This window comes from Bos indicus x Bos taurus, chromosome 22, assembly GCF_003369695.1.
Source record: "Bos indicus x Bos taurus breed Angus x Brahman F1 hybrid chromosome 22, Bos_hybrid_MaternalHap_v2.0, whole genome shotgun sequence".
Classification (NCBI taxonomy): domain Eukaryota; kingdom Metazoa; phylum Chordata; class Mammalia; order Artiodactyla; family Bovidae; genus Bos; species Bos indicus x Bos taurus.
This window is the reverse complement of record NC_040097.1, coordinates 6,656,955-6,676,658: the sequence shown is the minus strand read 5'-3', so window position 1 is coordinate 6,676,658 and position 19,704 is coordinate 6,656,955. Positions and strand designations below refer to the sequence as shown.

General features: G+C 48.2%; 2 protein-coding genes across 2 annotated transcripts in view; one reads left to right on the top strand and one right to left on the bottom strand.

Moving 5' to 3' along the window:
- Positions 1 to 19,704, top strand: part of CDCP1 (CUB domain containing protein 1) — a 56,478-nt gene that overhangs the window by 4,765 nt on the left and 32,009 nt on the right. The gene's annotated exons all lie outside the window — the stretch shown is intronic.
- Positions 507 to 998, bottom strand: LOC113880524 (cytochrome c oxidase subunit 6B1-like). Its single transcript, XM_027522780.1, has one exon. The coding sequence runs from the start codon at positions 983 to 985 to the stop codon at positions 656 to 658; it is 330 nt and encodes a 109-aa protein (XP_027378581.1). The 5' UTR covers positions 986 to 998; the 3' UTR covers positions 507 to 655.

Sequence of the window (19,704 nt, the reverse complement as noted above, 5' to 3'; positions counted from 1 at the left end):
TCACATCTTCTTTATCCATTCATCCATGGATGGGCCCTTGGGTTGTTTCTGTATCTTAGCTATTGTTAATAATGCTGCTGTAAACATTTGGTATGTGTGTCAAATTAGTGTGTTTGTATTCTGTGGATAAATACCCAGAAGTGGAATAGCTGGATCATATGGTAATGTGTATTACTGTTAATATTTAAAAGCTGTGCTTAGAAAAATAATTGTCTGTTCCTGGTAACATAATTTCAAATAGCACAAAATGGTCTGTAGGAGGAAAGAAGTATGTCCCCTTCTACGTCTGACCCCAGGCCTCCTCCCAGAGGCAGTTGTGATTTCTTATGCATTGTTCCTGAGCATGTACAAGTTAACAAATGTATATACTGCCCTTCTTTGCACAAAGAGGAGCAGAAATACAGTATATAGTGGAGGATGTATCCCATATGTTTCCTGATTTTTTTTCACTGAGCAATCCATTTTGGTGCTCACTATATAGCAAAACATACAGAGCTATCATATGCTTTTTTTTTTTTTTCACATTTCCAATGAGCATTTATTATTAGTTATAGCATGATTCAGGATCCCAGGGTGGGGATCTCCATGTACCCAGGTCCCCCTTCACCACCCTGGGGAGAAGGACGGAGGACAGAGGAGGTGGGATGGAGCCAGTTCAGATCTTCCCAGGAAACGTGCCTTCTGCCTGGCGATTGTCCCAAGTTGACACCCAGGATGTGGAGCAGAGGGACTTGTACACACGCTGGTACCATTCGCACACGGAGACGTCACCCCCTTTAGCGGTCATTGCCTTCTCACAGCGGTGGAAGTCCAGGTAGTTCTGCCAGCAGTTCCTGGTCTGGTTCTGGTTGGGGAAGCGGCTGTCAAAAGGAGCAGACTGGTAGTTCTTGATTTTGGTCTTGATGTCTTCTGCCATAGTGCTGACTCCTAAAGATGCCCCTGAAGTCGCTGGAAGCTCAATGTGACCCTCAGCAAAGACTATCATATGCTTTTTGAGAGCTGTACAGAGGTCCTCATCATGGAAATACCATATTATATTTAATCAGCAGCTTATAATGGATTGTTCCCAATCTTTTGTCTCTATACACTGAGCGTCAGTGACCATCTTTGCAGTTGATTTGGTTGGATATATGGACAAGTTTATCTGTAGTTGAAATTCCTGGATGAGGAGCTACTGGGGTTTGTACAGAAAGTGAAAGTCGCTCAGTAATGTCCAACTCTTTGCAATCCCATGGACTATATAGTCCATGGAATTCTCCAGGCTGGAATACTGGAGTCGGTAGCCATTCCCTTCTCCAGGGGATCTTCCCAACACAGGGATCAAACCCAGGTCTCCCACATTGCAGGCAGATTCTTTACCAGCTGAGCCACCAGGGAAGCCCAAGAATACTGGAGTGGGTAGCCTATCCCTTCTCCAGGGAATCTTCCCGACCCGGGAATCAAACCGGGGTCTCCTGCATTGCAGGCAGATTCTTTACTAGCATATCTAGAAAACATCAGAGCAAATGGAAGAAAGTAAGTAACAGTGGAGTAAGTTAATAAGTGGTGGTGCCATCTGTGAATCTGGGCAGTTTAATTTCAGAATACAAACTCTTAACCGCCCCCAGCCTGCAATTTATGCCTTTCTTTATTCTTTCCAGTTGAAACTAATTATAAACTTTAGACAAGGGAAATATTTTGAATCTCCTTTCAAATATTCACTTCTGGTTATGTGATCAGAATGCCATGAGCGCTGTGTATCAAGAAGGCTGAAGATGCACCTGGGCTCTGACAGCTTCCAGGTGAAGTGTTTGCACTGAGGGCTGATGGATCCTTAGTGACTTTTTACCTGATAAGTCTAATAGTTAAGGTGTGACGCACTTCCAGCTGCTGTAACACAAACCCAAATGTGTCTAATGGCTCAAACACAATAGATGTTTATTTCCTGCTCATAGGACGCTGTAAACACCAGTGTGCTCTCTACACCTGCATCTCCATGTCTTCTCTGGAAACAGGTTCATCAGTACTATTTTTCTAGATTCCATGTATAGGCATTAATATATGGTATTTGTTTTTCTCTTTCTGACTTACTTCACTCTGTGACATACATACATTATCATATGTAAAATAAATAGCTGGTGGGAAGCTGCTTTATAACATAGGGAGCCCAGCCTGGGACTCTGTGATGACCTACAGGGTGGGATAGGCAGGGCAGGGAGGCCCAAGAGGGAGGAGATATAGGTATAATTATGACTGATTCACGTTGATGTATGGCAAAGACCACCACAGCATTATAAAGCAGTTATCCTCCAATTAAAAAAATTACATAAATAAATAAAAAGGCCCTAAATGGGATCTCCTCCAAGCAGTGATATGGGGACACAGGCTTCTTCCACTTTAACTCTAGCATCTTCAACAAGTGTGGCCTCTGTCCATCTATATCAAACCTATGGTCATGACGAGGACTTTGTACTGTCCTACATGTTCTCTCCTGTGACCTACCTGGCTTCACAGTATCCCAGCCTGGTTTGTTTCATTTGGAATTTTCTAAACAGCAATACTGAATTTGTGATAGAATGCAGTAGAAAATCAGAATTTGTTTTACTGACTTGCACTTCACACAAACATTTGTAAAACTTAAAGTTGTTTCTTCAGATACTGTACTTAAAAAATATCTGCACTTTTCACTTCTCTCCTGAGTACAGCCCAAGCCAAGGGCACCACTGAAAGCCTTGTTGGTCTGACTTTGCCAGGGAGGGGCTGTCCTCTTGAACGGGCCGTCCATTCTGCCAGAGGGAAATACAGTATTCTTTGTGAGTTTCCTCAGTGGCTCAGTGATAAAGAATTCACCTGCAGTTTAGGAGATGCAGGTTCAATCCCTGGTCGGGAAGATCCCCTGGAGAAGGAAATGGTGACCCACTCCAGTATTGCCTGAAAAATCCCATGGACAGGGGAGCCTGGGGAGCTACAGTCCAAAGGGTCGCAAAAAGTCAGACCTGACTGAGCGACCAAGTACAATATTCTCTGAGGCCATTAACCACCTCCCCTGAGAGTCTGAACATCTTTAAATAATATTTAATATTTGGGAAATATTTTGAAAAAATACAACTGTTCCATGCGCACAAATGGGAAGCTTTCTTTGTTTTTAACGAAGTGTAAATATTCCCTACCCTCAATGACAAAAAATCAAAGCCTTCTGGGGGAAATGTGCCATTTCTGCAACAATGAATGGGTGCGAACCTGCTGCCTTTGGCTGGGACAATGAAAGACAATCTCCAGGTTTAAGTTAATCAACTTTCCAAGTCCAAAAATCACATGGAGTTCAAGTCAAGCTGTTGTTTTTGTTTTGAGGTCTGCCCACTTGGCCACGTTCAGTGTCACACAATGCTTGGAGCCACGAGGGCGACTTCTCAATACTTGACAATGTGTGGTCCAGCCGGAGCTGGGCTAGGATGGTGTATGTCCAGGCATGTGCCAGATTCCTTCAAGCAGATGCTTTGTCTTCCATCACTGAGCTGGTCATGGGGACAGCAAGTCATTTCCAACAAGGATGTATAGCAAAAACATTTTTTAACCTGAAGACAACTCATAAGCATTTGTGAGAAGTCTCAGGACATCGGGCTTCCCTGACGGCTTAGACAGTAAAGGATCCGCCTGCAATGAGGGAGACCTGGGTTCAATCCCTGGGTTGGGAAGGTTGCCTAGAGAAGGGCATGGCAACCCCCTCCAGTATTCTTGCCTGGAGAATCCCATGGACAGAGGAGCCTGGTGAGCTACAGTCCATGGGGTTGCAAAGAAACATGAGGATGCAGAGGTGATGAGATGAAGCCCCTGCATGTGATGGGCTCAGGGCATCTCCTGGACGCAGACAGACGCTTGACTCTGGTGCAGGGTGGCACTCGGCCACGGCAGGGAAGCGACGAGCCAGCAGCACAGCGGGTGAAGTTACCATATATTGCTGCCCCTGCTAGAAGTCTGCCCTATGCTGGAAGTCCGGGGCAGCAGGAGACACTGTCTCAGGAGGAGTCAGTCTGGGGCGATGGGTCATCTTCACCATCAGCCGTCTGGCTGACAAGTCTCACTGGAGAGCAGGGCCTCGGAGCATCTTCCAGGCATGGACCCAGTGAAAACAACATCTGTAAATCACTCAGCACAGTGTCTGCCCTCAAACGGATTCCTCGCTTAAGAATTGATACTACTTTGATTATCTAAATTGAGCCCAAAAAGAACACCGAGATTTTTTTTAGCAGCAGACCATCTGGACCAAACTGCCAGGCCAGATTGCTTTGGGGAGACGTTTTGGTTGTTTCAGCCTAACTACACAGCGTGCTTCAGGCAGTATCGCAGTAGTCAGCTTTGGGCCCTTAGGAGAACATCTGGGGAAGCTCCTGGATTAAAATCTGCAAGAAATCAGTGACACAGGAACATGTTTTGCTTTTGTGTGTGTGTGTGTTTTCATCATGTGTTAAAAAAATTTTTTTTTGCTTGCACTGGATCTTCACTGCTGCACGCGGGCTTTCTCTCGTTGCAATGAGTGGGGACTAATCTCCAGTTGGAGGTGCAGGGCTTCTCACTGCGGTGACTTCTCTTGTTAGCACAGGCTCCAGGTGTGCGGGCTTCAGGAGCTGCAGCACACAGGCTCAGTAGTCGTGGCTGTTGCCCCACAGCATGTGGGATCTTCCCAGACCAGGGATCATACCTGTGTCCCCTGCATTGGCAGGCGGATTCCTAGCCACTGTGCTGCCAGGGGGTCCTAGAACATGTTTTAAAAAATTGTTTTCAAGTGAGCAGCTGTGCGCGCGCGCGCACACACACACACACACACACGCATACACACAAGCACGCATATTTTCTTTTAACCAAGGAACTGACCAGACCAGTTTTATATAATGTAAACATCATACCCAGTTACACATGAGAAGTGAAGAGAATGCCTCAGTGGGCTTCTGAAGTTTACAGCCATCCTTGTGAGCAGGTGTCAAAACTAAACCGAGTCTGAGCTGCAGTGTGCCAGGCCATGAAACCAGAGCCGAGTTTTCCGTGGAACCTGGCAGGGCCACTACCTTTCACCACTGCTGAGAGGTGGAAGATTGCCCAACTGCTCTGAAGTTGCTGACAGTCTTATCAGGCACTCCAGCCGTAGGCTGTCAGGAGCAAGTTCTCAACTTACCACGACAAGGAAGATGTTTTTCAAATAGTAAACAGTGCTCGGGTCATCTTGCAGAAGCCCATGTCAACGTGGTGCAGCCAAACCCTGGAAATAACGTCTTCCAGCTTCCCTGATCTCAGCCTCTGTGGGAATACAATTCAAGTTCCAGCCAGGAACCTGACACACCCAAGAAGGTGTGTCCAGCTGGCACCTTGAAACTCCAAATAAACATCTTCTGCTCCTTCCTCTGGTCACTGGAGACTGGAAACAGCCCAAATATCCGTCCTTAGAAGACTGGTTACATTAATGATGGTGCATTTAAACAGGGGAATGCTGCACAGCCATTTAAAAGAATGGGATGTACAGATATGGTGTGGACCCCCCACTCCAACCAAGATACATTCTGGAGGGGAAAACACAAGACTCAGAACAATGAGGATGGTACGCGACCTTTTGGCAAAATGAAATAAAACAGGAATGCCTTATGCGCACGTATTTTATTTTGTGCTTCATGTATCATTTATCTAAAAGTAAAATACATTTTTCAGCTTTATTGAGATTTGATGTATATACCATGAGATTCTCCTCTCAGCGGCACTCTTTGATGGGCCCTGTCAGGTGCGTGATACAACGTTTCAGTCCCCCCCTGAAGTTCCTCCAGACCCCTTTGCAGATAGTCCCTGCCCCTTGGCCCCTAGCAACCATTTGTTTGCCTTCTATCAACATAGTTTTGCCTTAAAAATAGTTTTAAATTTAAAAAGAATTTAGAGACTTCCCTGGTGGTCCAGTGGTTAAGAGTCCGCCTTGCAATGTGGGGGACCCAGGTTCAATCTCTGACAGGGATCTAAGATCCCACATGCCACAGGGCGACTAAGTCTACTTAGCCACAAGTACAGAGTCCGCACGCCACAGCTAAAGTTCCCGCAGGAGGCAACAAAGATTCTGTGTGCTGTAGCTAAGCCCCAGCCAAGTAAATAAGCAAAGATAAATAAAAAAGGATTTAAAGCCAGGTAATGAACATCTCACACGCTAGTAAAGTAATGCTCAAAATTCTCCAAGCCAGGCTTCAGCAATATGTGAACCGTGAACTTCCTGATGTTCAAGCTGGTTTTAGAAAAGGCAGAGGAACCAGAGGTCAAATTGCCAACATCCACTGGATCATGGAAAAAGCAAGAGAGTTCCAGAAAAACATCTATTTCTGCTTTATTGACTATGCCAAAGCCTTTGACTGTGTGGATCACAATAAACTGTGGGAAATTCTGAAAGAGATGGGAATACCAGACCACCTGACCTGCCTCTTGAGAAATTTGTATGCAGGTCAGGAAGCAACAGTTAGAACTGGACATGTAACAACAGACTGGTTCCAAATAGGAAAAGGAGTACGTCAAGGCTGTATATTGTCACCCTGCTTATTTAACTTATATGCAGAGTACATCATGAGAAACGCTGGACTGGAAGAAACACAAGCTGGAATCAAGATTGCTGGGAGAAATCTCAATAACCTCAGATATGCAGATGACACCACCCTTATGGCAGAAAGTGAAGAGGAACTCAAAAGCCTCTTGATGAAAGTGAAAGTGGAGAGTGAAAAAGTTGGCTTAAAGCGCAACATTCAGAAAATGAAGATCATGGCATCCGGTCCCATCACTTCATGACAAATAGATGGGGAAACAGTGGAAACAGTGTCAGACTTTCTTTTTGGGGGCTCCAAAATCACTGCAGATGGTGACTGCAACCATGAAATTAAAAGACGCTTACTCCTTGGAAGGAAAGTTATGACCAACCTAGATAGCATATTCAAAAGCAGAGACATTACTTTGCCAACAAAGGTCTGTCTAGTCAAGGCTATGGTTTTTCCTGTGGCCATGTATGGATGTGAGAGTTGGACTGTGAAGAAAGCTGAGCGCTGAAGAATTGATGCTTTTGAACTGTGGTGTTGGAGAAGACTCTTGAGAGTCCCTTGGACAGCAGGGAGATCCAACCAGTCCATTCTAAAGGAGATCAGCCCTGGGATTTCTTTGGAAGGAATGATGCTAAAGCTGAAACTCCACTACTTTGGCCACCTCATGTGAAGAGTTGACTCATTGGAAAAGACTCTGATGCTGGGAGGGATTGGGGGCAGGAGGAGAAGGGGATGACAGAGGATGAGATGGCTGGATGGCATCACTGACTCGATGGATATGAGTTTGAGTGAACTCCGGGAGTTGGTGACGGACAGGGAGGCCTGGCGTGCTGCGATTCATGGGGTTGCAAAGAGTCAGACACGACTGAGCGACTGAACTGAACTGAACTGAACTGCAAACCCATCATCACTTAAAAACATAAATAATTCAAAGCACAAGCCCTGGAAACAGCCTATCGCTAGTATCTACATTGGAGAATCATTTAGTTACTTTAGACAATGAACGTGCATCACTGAATATAAACTTCTGTCCTAAGGAATTCAGGAATTAAGAGGAGGAAATGAATGCGTGGACACCACGGTCCTCTGTTTTGCTAAACAATTCAACAAGTATTGACCGAGAATGCACAAGGTTCCTTTTAACATTGCTCTTTGAGGTTTATTTTATTGTGTCCATGATTGTTCTAAGAGATATGAAAATAGTAAACTGGTTTATAATGGGAACTGTGGGTTTCTTTCACTGAGCAGATGAGAACATGATGTCCTTTGAGCTCTGAAGTCTGTGGATGTGACTCCACAGGCTGGGCCCAGCCTTGTGCATCTCTGTATGCCTGCACCTGGCCTGGACCGAGCTCGCCATTCCCTGGAGGCACGCGGCCACAGTCAGCCTTCTTACAAAGGCAGCACCGCCCTTCCAGTCCCAGATGCTTTGGGATCCCTGGGCCCCGGTGCGGACGTGGCTAAGTGTAAGAACTATACCACCCACAACCAGTCCTGAAAACGGCACAGAAATGGCATCAAGCAGCCCCGATCACAATGATGTGAATCTCTTAAGGGGGTGGACCCCCGCTTCCTGAGGAACATGCACTTGGCCAAGAAGCACAGGAAGAAGGGCCTGAAGAAGATGCTGGCCCACAGTGCCAAGGCCATGAGTGCATGTGCTGAGGCTGTGGAGGCTCTCACGAAGTCCAAGGAGGTCAAGTCCAAGACCCCAAAGGGTGGCTGCTGCACGCTTAGTCAGCTTACCTACATTGCTCACCCCTAGCCCAGGAAACATGCTTGTGCCCACATTGCCAAGAGTCTCAGGCTCTGCCGGCCGAAGTCCCGGGCCAAGGCTCACACCAATGCCCAGTCACTGGCAGCTGCGCCTGCGGCTCATACTCTGGTTCCCAAAGGTGCCCAGGCACCCACAAAGGTTCCAGAGTAGAGGCCTGGAGAAGGAAATGGCAACCCGCCCCAGTAGCTTGCCCAGAGAATCCCATGGACAGAGGAGCCTGGTGGGCCACAGCCCACGGGTTCCCAAAGAGTCGGGCATGACTGCAGCGACATAGCACAGCACAGAGGCCTTTATCTGCCAGTGTGAGGACAGGAGGGCGGGTGTGATCCCCCTGCTGCTGCTGTCTGCATGTCACCGCTCCTCTGCTGTTTGTACAAATGAACCCGAGGCAGGATCTGTCAAAGAACAAAAGGGCTGCAGCACCAGTTGTCTTTGGGCCTTCCGCGTCTCTTGTGCGTGCCCTGGCCCTCCTCCTGCGGCTTCTTCATTGCCCTGACCCCTGCCGCCGCCCCACGCCAGGGCAGTTCCACCCTGGAGTGAGGTTGTTCTTGGTCACCCCCAGGCCCTTTGTTTATAACTGTGGTCGATGTCCAGTCCTTCCTGGTGTACTGACTGATGATTGCAGTGTTTAGTGTATGGGCTTAAAGTGTGGCCCTCTTCTTTAAGGAGTCTGGGAAGCTCCTGTGCTGGCATTGAAACCATCTGTGTCGTTTCCAGGAGCTCCAGAGAGCTCTGGTTCCATAGTCCTTTATGTCTCATCGCAGAGAAGAATTCGGGGAGAGCAAAGTGATAGGTGAGTGAAAGTGTTAGGCTCTCAGTTGTCTGATTCTTTGCGACTCTACGGACTGTAACCCCCTTCTCCAGGAGATCTTCCCAACCCAGGGATCGAACCCCGGTCTCTTGCATTGTAGGCAGATTCTTGAGCATCTGAGCCACCAGAGAAGCACAAAAAGTGATAAATAAGAAGTGATTTGTTAGAACAGGATGTGAGGTTTACAAGGGGATGGGCGAGAAATGCCATGCCCTGAGAACTTACTGGGCTACGGTTTTTTATAATCAAAGGAAAAGCGGGGAGGAGGAGAACTTCTTTATCTTTCTTGAGTAGACATTATGCTTCCATCATCAGCTCCTCCTCCAAGTTGAGCAGGGGAGTTTTCTTGTCCCTACATGGTCAAGCTTGGTCCACAAATTGTTTTTGTGTGTGTGTGTGCAAAGAGCGTGTCCTAACTTACTGAGCTCACTGGGCAGGATGTGGGGCTCCCTGGCGCCATTGTTTCATTGTCTGGGGGCACGTCTTATGCTTCTGCTGAATGGTTCTGCTGCCAAGCAAGCCTGCTTGGTTTTGTGGTTAAGCAAACCAGCTCTCTTGAGTCATCATTAACTCACAGGGGTCTCCATATTTTTCCTACTTATAATCCCCTAGTGGGAGTAACTATTTAATAACCGGTTTTGTCCCTTCACTCTTTCCCTGTCAGAATGGCTGGCTAATTCTTCAGTTGCTTTTGGGGGCTGAAATGAGGCCCTGTCCTGTGGCCTCCCGTCCCTCCAGACTTCCAACAATAGCCTGAAGCATTCCCCAGCCCCGGCCCGACCACCACGTGTGTGCTCAGCCACTCATTTGTGTCTGACTCTGCGACTCCAATGGCACCCCACTCCAGTACTCTTGCCTGGAAAATCCCATGGATGGAGGAGCCTGGTAGGCTGCAATCCATGGGGTCACTAAGAGTCGGACATGACTGAGCGACTTCACTTTCACTTTTCACTTTCATGCACTGGAGAAGGAAATGGCAACCCACTCCAGTGTTCTTGCCTAGAGAATCCCAGGGACGGGGGAGCCTGGTGGGCTGCCGTCTATGGGGTCGCACAGAGTCGGACACAACTGAAGCGACTTACCAGCAGCTGCGACCTCCATGGACTGTAGCCCGTCAGGCTCCTCTGTCCATGGGATTTTTCAGGCAAGAATACTGGTGTGTGATGCCATTGCCTTCTCCAGGGGATCTTCCCAACCCAGGGATCGAACCCATATTTCCTGTGTTGCAGGCAGATCCTTTACTGCTGAGCCACGTGGGAGGACCCACTCAGCCTCTCCGTGGGGATGCTGTGTGTGTGGGCACTCCGAGAAAGAGGATGAGGAAAGATTTGCCCTCTACTGTAAGAGGCTGGTTTTCCCACACCAACCCAGGGAATAAGGTGGGTGGAGTGGCGAGGGGGACAGGGTTGGGGTGGGGCGGGGTGTGCCTTCTCCATCAGGCCCTGCCTGGTTTCTGAGCCAGTGCATGAGGGAGCAGCTTTACAGCTCTGATGCCTGGAAGGACAGGTGGGAGTCTCCTACCAGGAGAAGGTATTTCCTCCCCAGCTAACCAGAGGTCTGGGTTGAGATTTGAAGGCCAAGTAAAGAGGAAGGAGATTCGGTAGTGGGGGTTTGGGGAACTCTCCTTAAACATAGGTGTGATTTCGCCCATGAGTCCCACTGACAGTGGCCTGCAGAAGTGAGCCTCTCCAGCCCGGGTTTCTGCAGATGCTTTTCTTCCAAGACCTGGCACTAGCCCTGTACACCCAGTGCTTCGTTCCAGAATGATGGCTGCTTTTTGTCTGCCACTAACTCAGCCACTAGCCTCCCATGCCCACGGCCCCTGGGCAAGCCTCACAAAGCCACCCACGTCTCAACACGCCAGGTTCCCTTTTCTCAGGTCCTTGTCTAGAGTCACTGCCAAAAAAAAAAAAAATCACACAGAAGAACCGCACCCCAAACATTTGAATTCCGGGGAACTGTCAACTTTCAGTTTAAATCCAGAGCCACATTTGCAAATGATTTTGAAACAAAGTGCCTGTTTAACTATTTTAAAGAAATGCCTGTCCCTTTTAATAGCCTGAAGAGTCTCTAGCAAGCCAGCCACTGAAAAATGTTTCATTCCATTTCACTTGGAGAGAGTAGACTGTGCCCATCACCAGGCCCCTGGCTGGCCGTGTGTGGAATTCTCTGGGCAGGGCTGGGTCTGCCATGAGCCAGTGTTCATGTGCTAGGCTCTGATGTCAGGCTGCAACCTGGCCCTGCCTCTTACTAATCACACGTGCCTGGGCAAGTTCCTTGACCTCTCTGAGCCTCGGCTTTGTCATCGTTAAAATGCGGGTTAACGTTCGAACCTGCTCCGTGGGGTGGCTGTGGGCATTTTATCAAGTGCAAGCACAGATCCTGCGTGTATTAAGTACTCATTGTTATTCTGAAGGCTGGCCTGGTATCTAGACTCCAAAGGCTTCTCATCCAAGGAAGACTGGTTAGTTTGTGAAACAGCAACTTCCCTTGCACTCCTTTTGGATGTGAATGTGGGAAATTAACTATTTCCAGGCCGGAAGATGGCTGATCTTCCTGCCGTTGGTGAGACTTTCCCCTTGGTTTGCCAGTCCGTGAACAGACCTGGCCAAGGCCACGCCAAAGAGATTTAGGGTGGCTACACCAGTTCTTCCTCCACAGCCTGCAGGCCGTGCAGCCCCAGGTCCACTGGATTAATAACACTTTAACTTTGGTGGTGTGAGAGTCTGGCACTCGCTCCCAAAACAGGCCCTGTTCTGATGGGTTATGTTGGTACCCATGCTCAGGCCCTTGGTGTCAGCCAACAGCTACACGTACTTGATCACAAGTACTTCCTCCCCTCCTGCTGGTTGATTCCGCCAGCTTTGGCAACTTCCCGAAGGACAGCTCAATGTGGTACCTGGGGGGTGGGGAGGGCAAGTGTGCGGAGGTCAAACCAGAATCTCCCAGTTGCCTCCTGAGCTCAGCAGACAGGGACATGAGGTCACTTCTCTGAGCCTCAAAGGGATGCTGAATTCGAATGAATCAACACACGTGGAAGGACCTTAATAATAGCTGGGCAGGGCTAGGCCAGGGCAGGGGAGGTGTGGAAAATGTAAGGAAGCACTCACCCTTGCACAACCCTGAGTGTGATGGTTTGCCCCTAGGCACCTTACCTGCGCTGCCCTCTCCCAGCCCAGCCCCGCCAGGACCCTGGGCTCTAGACTGAGAGCCAAGCTGCTGCGACAGTTGTTTCTCTACTTCTCACCCTCAACAACGCCCCACGAGTACTACCCCGGTGGTTATAATGTGCTAGCTATCATTACTAATATCAACAATAACATCATTGGTTGACTACCTGGCACCGTTCTAAGCAATTCGCAGGTACTTTCTCATTTAATCCTTACAACTATTCCATTATTGCGCCCCTTTGCAGGGAGGAAAAGTAAGACACAGAGAAAGTAAGGAATTTGTCTAGCGGGACACAGCTGGTAAATGGTACCAAGCCAGGAATTGATCCCAGGCAGTCAGATTCTAGCATCCAAGCTTTTCACCACGACACTGCCAAGGTATCCTAGTCCCACTGGGTGAAGCCCGAACTCCATGGCAACAACCAAGCCTGGCCCCTGCCTCTGTCTCCAGCCTCCTCGACCCACTCTCTAGGCAAACCAGACTCCCTGGAGTGGCTCCAAGGAAGGCCTTCTTCACACCTGTGGCCCTGCACCTGCCTTTCCCTCCACTGTCTTTCCTGACACCCGTTTCTCTGCAAGCAAACCCCTTACTCATTTTTCTAGACCCCACTCTTGAGTCTGCTCCGTGAAGTCTTCCTTGACCACCCCGAGACAGTTCATAGCTGACCTCAGCATCTTCAGAGTACCTTGACCTTCCTTGGTGCCCTCAAGTTGCTGACTATCCGGTGGGGTCACATGGGGCAGACAGACAGGCAAACGTACACTCAGTTCTGTGAATTCAGCAATCGCCTCCCATAAGGCAGGGGTCCTCAACCTCCAATATCCAATGCCTGATGACCCGAGGGGGAGCTGATGTAATAATAATAGAAATAAAGTGCACAATAAGTGTAACACACTGGAAGTATCCCAAAACCATCCCCCTCCCCTCACCCGCAGCCGTAGGAAAATGGTCTTCCACGGAGCTGGTCCCCCATGTGTAAAAAGGTTGAGGACTGCGGCCCTGAGGAGTAGAGGCGGGAGGAATCGGGATGGTGTGACCTGTGGGGTGGGTGCGGGGTGGGAGGGTGAACCCCCTGCCTTCTGCTGGTGTCTCTTCCTCTGCCTCTTGTGCTGTGAGCATCTACAGTCTAACAAGCTGAATTTTGTAAACCTGGCTCTAAAATCAAATCATCACTTTATTTGATGCTCAGCCAGCAAAGCATGGGTCTGCTCTGTGGAGGAGCAAACTCCAGCCATCGGCCCCGTGGACTCACTGAGAGAAGGATGTGGGTCTGCAGTGGGATATCTTCCCGAAAGAGGACAGGGCTGTTTCCCCAGAAGCAATTATTTCCTTATGGGCTTGCCTGGGAATCTGACTCCCACACGGGCTGCAACTGATCAGTCACGCTGATTCATAGTCGTACCGCCTGGCTCCTGTGTTCAAGTTCTCAACCTCCCGGGCATTCGTCCCGTGGGTCTTCGTATGTGTCTCCTGGCGCCCGGGCTGAGCCCAGACCCTGGCCGGGAGCCGTTCTGTTCATTTTCTTTGGACAGAGAGAGTGGATGAGAGCAGAGTCTCCCAGGAAACCACACCCAGAGGCAGCAGATTCTGACCCATCTAAGAAACTGTCAATCATATTTGGCAGTCTTGTAACCTGTACTGGCCACATCTGGGAACAGATAACTTCCTGGTGTTTCCCGGGTGAATCCCCTTCCTTGCATCTGCCTCCCTTACAAAGACAGACACCGGCACGGAGAAGGAGTAACAGGGGCATCTGTATAATATCCTGTGATAGGTGACTAATGAATGGTGAATAATGAATGGTGGTGATTAAAACAATTGGAAATTCCCGCCTGAGGAGCTCCTGGGGAGGCAGAAACTCCGCAAGGCATCCTAATAAGGAGAGGTCAGAAGGCAGGGGAGCGGAGGATGAGAGCTGTGACTCACGTGCCCACGTGTGGCGCCTGCAAGCTCTCCAGCCGGCAGCCCACGCACTGCTAACGTAAGGGTCGCCTTGGATTTCTTTCAGCCCCTGAGCCCTCGAAATCGTGCCGGAATCTGGAGCTTTGTCTGGGTTCCTGTGAACTTGGGTAATAGATCTTCAAAAATAACCAGACCAACGAAATACCAAGTTCCTGGGGAGACAAAAGAAAGAGATGCTGAAGAAGAAGATGCCTATCCATTTTATTTAAATTACAGTGCATTTATCAAGCGCTCAGATGTGCCAGCGTGACTGGTGGGAGTGGGCTGGGGGTTGTGGTAGGAGGTTGAGATTGCTTCTGCTGCTGCTGCTGCTGCTGCTAAGTTGCTTCAGTCATGTCCGACTCTGTGCGACCCCATAGATGGCAGCCCACCAGGCTCCCCTGTCCCTGGGATTCTCCAGGCAAGAACACTGGAGTGGGTTGCCATTTCCTTCTCCAATGCATGAAAGCAAAAAGTGAAAGTGAAGTCGCTCAGTCGTGTCCGACTCGTAGCGACCCCTTGGACTGCAGCCTACCAGGCTCCTCCGTCCATGGGATCCTCCAGGCAAGAGTACTGGAGTGGGGTGAGATTGCTTCTACAGGGTTGAAATTTTCATTTCAAGGGGTGATGAATGGTGGGGAGTGGGCAAGAGGGAAGATGTGCAAACAAGGTGTCCTTCTCAAACTCCAAGCATTTGTGATAAATGAGTTATAAGTTATTTTACTCAAGCAGTGGCAGGGGTCGGGGTCTCTCTGCTACTTTTATTATAGTGAAATAAAAGTGAAAATTGGAAGTTAGCTGCACAGTCCTGTCCAACTCTTTGTGATCCCATGGACTATAGCCTGCCTGGCTCCTCTGTCCATGGCATTCTCCAGGCAAGAGTACTGGAATGGGTTGCCATTAAAAATGCCACGGACAGAGGAGCCTGGCGGGCTACAGTCCAAAGGGTGGCAAAGAGTCGGACATGGCTGAGTGATTGGGCACACATGCAAGGGGTTAGCATTGGTGGGGGGCTGGGTAAAGAGGGTCCAGGTTTCAAGTATATATATGGTTGAATCATTGTCTTCTCCCTCTGGCTGTGCCCCTCCAGCTGGTATGTTAATCATTGAGGATGAGGGGGGGAGCAGTTGAAAATGACAGTCCAGTGGGTGATGTGGCCTTGCCTTTATTATATGCTATGAAAACAGCATATAATAAAAGATCCCCTCCTTGTGCAAAGGCAGGTAGGCCTTCAGTGCTGCCTGGGCTCCGGACCCACGGTTGGATGGCATCACTGACTTGATAGGCATGAGTTTGAGTAAGCTCCGGGAGTTGGTGATAGACAGGGAAGCACGGCATGCTGCAGTCTATGGGGTCGCAAAGAGTTGGACACGACTGGACTGAACTGAACTGGGCTCTGGACCAGGGGGATACTCTGGTCTGGGGCACTGAAGGAGAGAGATGAACTAGGGCCTGACCGTAGAGCATTCCAGGTTGTTCATCTCAAAGTCAGAGTGAAGAAACATGGTTAGATGTTAAAAGTCCACCCGAGTGAGTCATTTAACTCATCTGACAAGGCTCCATCTGCTGTATTTCCGAAATGAATTTGGATGAAAATCTGGGTTATTTAGACCCCAAAATAAAGCAACAACAGAAGTAGCATGAGCAATTCATTAAGGAAGAACTGGCATACTCAATCATTAGCCTTGGGACATTTGGCTTTCCATCTGGAGAAAAACGAAAGGGAATCCCTACCTCCTACTGTAGGGATTTTAAAAAAACACAAAAGTTTCCAGTTCGGACTCCCAGGTCCCACAGAGGCCCTATTCTGACTTAGAACTTTATCATTTTTACAGCCCGTCACAGATCATTTAGTCTAGACTGTTAACCCCCACGGGACACGGACTCTGCTGCTTCTATTACATCATTTGCACCCAGGATGGTCCCTGGAACACAGTTGTTGTTGTTGTTCAGTCACTCAGTCATGCCCGACTCTCTGCCACCCCGTGGACTGCAGCACGACAGGCCTTCCTGTCCATCGCCAACTCCGGGAGCTCGCTCACACTCATGTGATGAGTCGGTGATGCTGTCCAACCATCTCATCCTCTGTCACCCCCTTCTCTTCTGCCCTCAATCTTTCCCAGCATCAGGGTCTTTTCCAATGAGTCAGCTCTTTGCATCAGGTGGCCAATGTATTGGAGCTTCAGCTTCAGCATCAGTCCTTCCAATGAATATTCAGGGTTGATTTCCTTTAGGATGGACTGGTTGGATCTCCTTGCAGTCCAAGGGACTCTCAAGAGTCTTCTCCAACACCAGTTCAAAAGCATCTGTTCTTTGGCACTCAGCCTTCTTTATGGTCCAACTCTCACATCTGTACATGACTAATGGAAAAACCATAGCTTTGACTATATGGACCTTTGTCATATGACTCTAAAAACTGTTGGAATGAATAGGTGACTTCAAAGAATTTAAAAGAAAAAACAGATGTATGGCAAAACCAATACAATATTGTAAAGTAATTAACCTCCAATTAAAATAAATAAATTTATATTTTAAAAAAAAAGAAAAAACAATGAACTTCTGAAAGAGCTCATACTTTTTTTTTTGGCTGTCATTGATAATGAGATAGATGGTCATACATGCAGAGTTATTTGGGGTACTGCTGAAAAGCAGGAGAGAGGATTTGAGTAGAGACATGTTAGTGAGATCAGCCTTTTCGTCTCAAGATTTAATTTAAAGCTATATGAAATTATTACACTTACCTTGGGAGAAACTCAGCCCACTTCAAAATATTATTAAACCATATTTTAACTGTGGTCATGATTATTCTTCTTTTCATTTATTAAGTGCCTACTTTGTGCAGAAACACAGTCTTTCTAACACAAGTTTTCCCTCTTTTTTTTCTAATTTATTAAGGCATAGCTTACACATAATAAACGTTACCAATTTCAAGTGCCCAGTTTGATGACTTTGGGCATTTGTGTGCCGCCTATAATCACCATCATGGTCAAGATACAGAACGGTTGTTTCACCCTACGCTGTCTCCTCTGCCCTCTTTGTTTCCATCCCCTCCTCCCACCTCCAATCTTAGGGAACCACTGATCTGCTTAGGGTCTAACAGTCAGTTAAAGTAACAGTAATCAGGAATTCCCTGGAGGTCCAGTGGTTAGGACACTGCCCTCCACTGCAGGGGGCCCCAAGTTCAATCCCTGGTCAGGGAACTGAGATCCCACAAGCTTCAAGGCATGGTAAAAAAAAAAAAACCCAAAAAACAGTAATTGTAAGAGTCAAGAATTTTTGAATATTTTTACCAAAGAGGAGAAATGAGAAAGAAATTGGTAACCTAGCCAGCCAGACTGCAGCCCTGAGACAAATTGCAGCTTCACTGGACAACGAGTTAGCCCCCCTGGAGACCCAGGGTAGGGGGCCACAAAGAACTGGGTGCTCCAAGAATTTTTTTTTAATACAAATAATGTGGTGAAACCTTTTTTTGTGATTACAGAAAAAGAAGGCAAGGGTTTACATATTCAGTTCAGATATACATCTGCCCACTGAGTTTCTGATCATGCATCTGGACTTATTTTTTTAAATATTTCTTTTTAAAAATTTTGTTTATTTGGCTGTACCAGATCTTCATTGTGGTTTGTGGGATCTAGTTCTCCAACCAGGGATTGAACCCAGACCCGCTGTGTTGAGAGCATGGAGCCCTAGCCACTGGACCACCAGGCAAGTCCTTGGACTCATTTTTAATCTAGTATCTTAAAGAACCCCTGGACCTTCCCCCTCTCAGAAGAGTCTCAAAGGCCATGCTGCTTGAAGATGAAGCAGTAAGTAAAGAAACTTCTGCCTCAGAGGATGTTTTCTTTTTCTGAAGCTATTAATTATAAAGCTCAGAGTCCCTGATTTATAAGAAACTAAAGAGTCCCACTAAGATTTATAGCCCAAACTGAAACACAGGAATGGTGGTAAGTCTATGAGAAATTACATGGTGCAAAGACAAGAATGTGGAGATTTTATGTGGTGCTGTCAGGCGGGTCAATTCTGCCTCCATGAGGGCACCCAGCAGGCACTGTTTGGGTCCCAAGGCTGTCACTGAGGAAGACAGGCAAACTCCTGCTGCCCTCTGGGAGGCAGCGGCTCGCGTTCTGGTCTCGGGAGGTGGGAATGAGTAACATGGGTCCTCCAGAGGATGAACAAACAGCAGGGGCAGGACAGCTGGGTTGGGGTGGGGTGAACACTTTGGGTAATGGTCAGGGACGGCTCTGAGGAGGTGATCTTTGAGCTAAGACCCCCCAAAACAAAAAGGAACCAGTTTTTGCTAGAGAAAGAGCATTATAAAAACCAGGACCAGCACATGCAAAGGCCCTGAGGTAGCAAAGAGGCTTGTGTTCAGAAAAAAGGGCAAAGGTAGCCGTAGGGCTCAGTGGCCAAGGTGGAGACGGACGCGAGCTGAGGGTAGAGAGATAAGCCCTGCTCCAGAATATGCAACACCTGAGCCCTCTTGGAAACCAAGTAGCAAAGCCAGCTGTGCCGGTGCCCCCTGAGCTGCTAGTCGCGTGTCACGGCGGGGCGGTAGTACGGAATGCTTACATTGGCAAAATGGCTTCTTATTTCCTTGGATACTGTTCATAGATGAGCTGCCTGGGAAGGTAGAGCTAGTCTAGCCCAACCTCCTCATTTTACAAAGGAAGGAACAGAGGCCCAGAGGGTAAAGTTCTTCCCTCATAACCTGGAGGAAATATTTGCAGTTCATTATTGTTACCGAAAGGAGGAGGGGTGTGCGGGGAGTCCAGCTGCTTGCTGCTCAAAAGGCAATAAACAGGCCAGGTTGGTGGAAAGGAAAGTTTGTTTTATTTCAGGTGGCAGCAACTGTAGGGGGAGGGTGGCAGACATCTGTGCAAAGGCCAACCCCCCACCCGGCCGCCACCGACAAGCGGGGGGTGAGAGCATTTACAGACAGATTCGGGGGTGGGGGGCACATGCAGAAACAGCACAGTCATCTCTAACAGCCAGCTTCAAATCGGTCATCAGTGGTCTGACCAGCACCATCTTGGTTGTTGTACGTACAGTTAATCTTCAGGTGCGGGGTGTGCTTGTTCCCATTTCTTTGCGGTCAGTTCTCAGAATTGAGGCAGCTCAAGTCCTGGGAACAGTCTGGTCAGCATGTAGTTAACTTCGCCACCTGGTGCTTTGGTATCTGTAAGACAGCTCACAGGATACACTCAGAATATTATCCCCAGCCCTTGAGAAAGAACTAAAGGTCCTTGACTGTGCTTAATGACTACGTTATTATTATTTAGTCTTCTTTGACTGTTTTCCTTTGTTTCCACATTTCTCATTTCTCTGATGAAACTTGTTCTTTGACTCTAGTTTGACTAAAGGCAAAAGGCAGGCAGAGGCCATGGTGGGGGCGGGCACAAGGACCATATGGTTCTGCTCTGTTTCATTATGTCAGATTGAGACATCAGTTTCCACCCCGTATAAAGAGCTGCTGG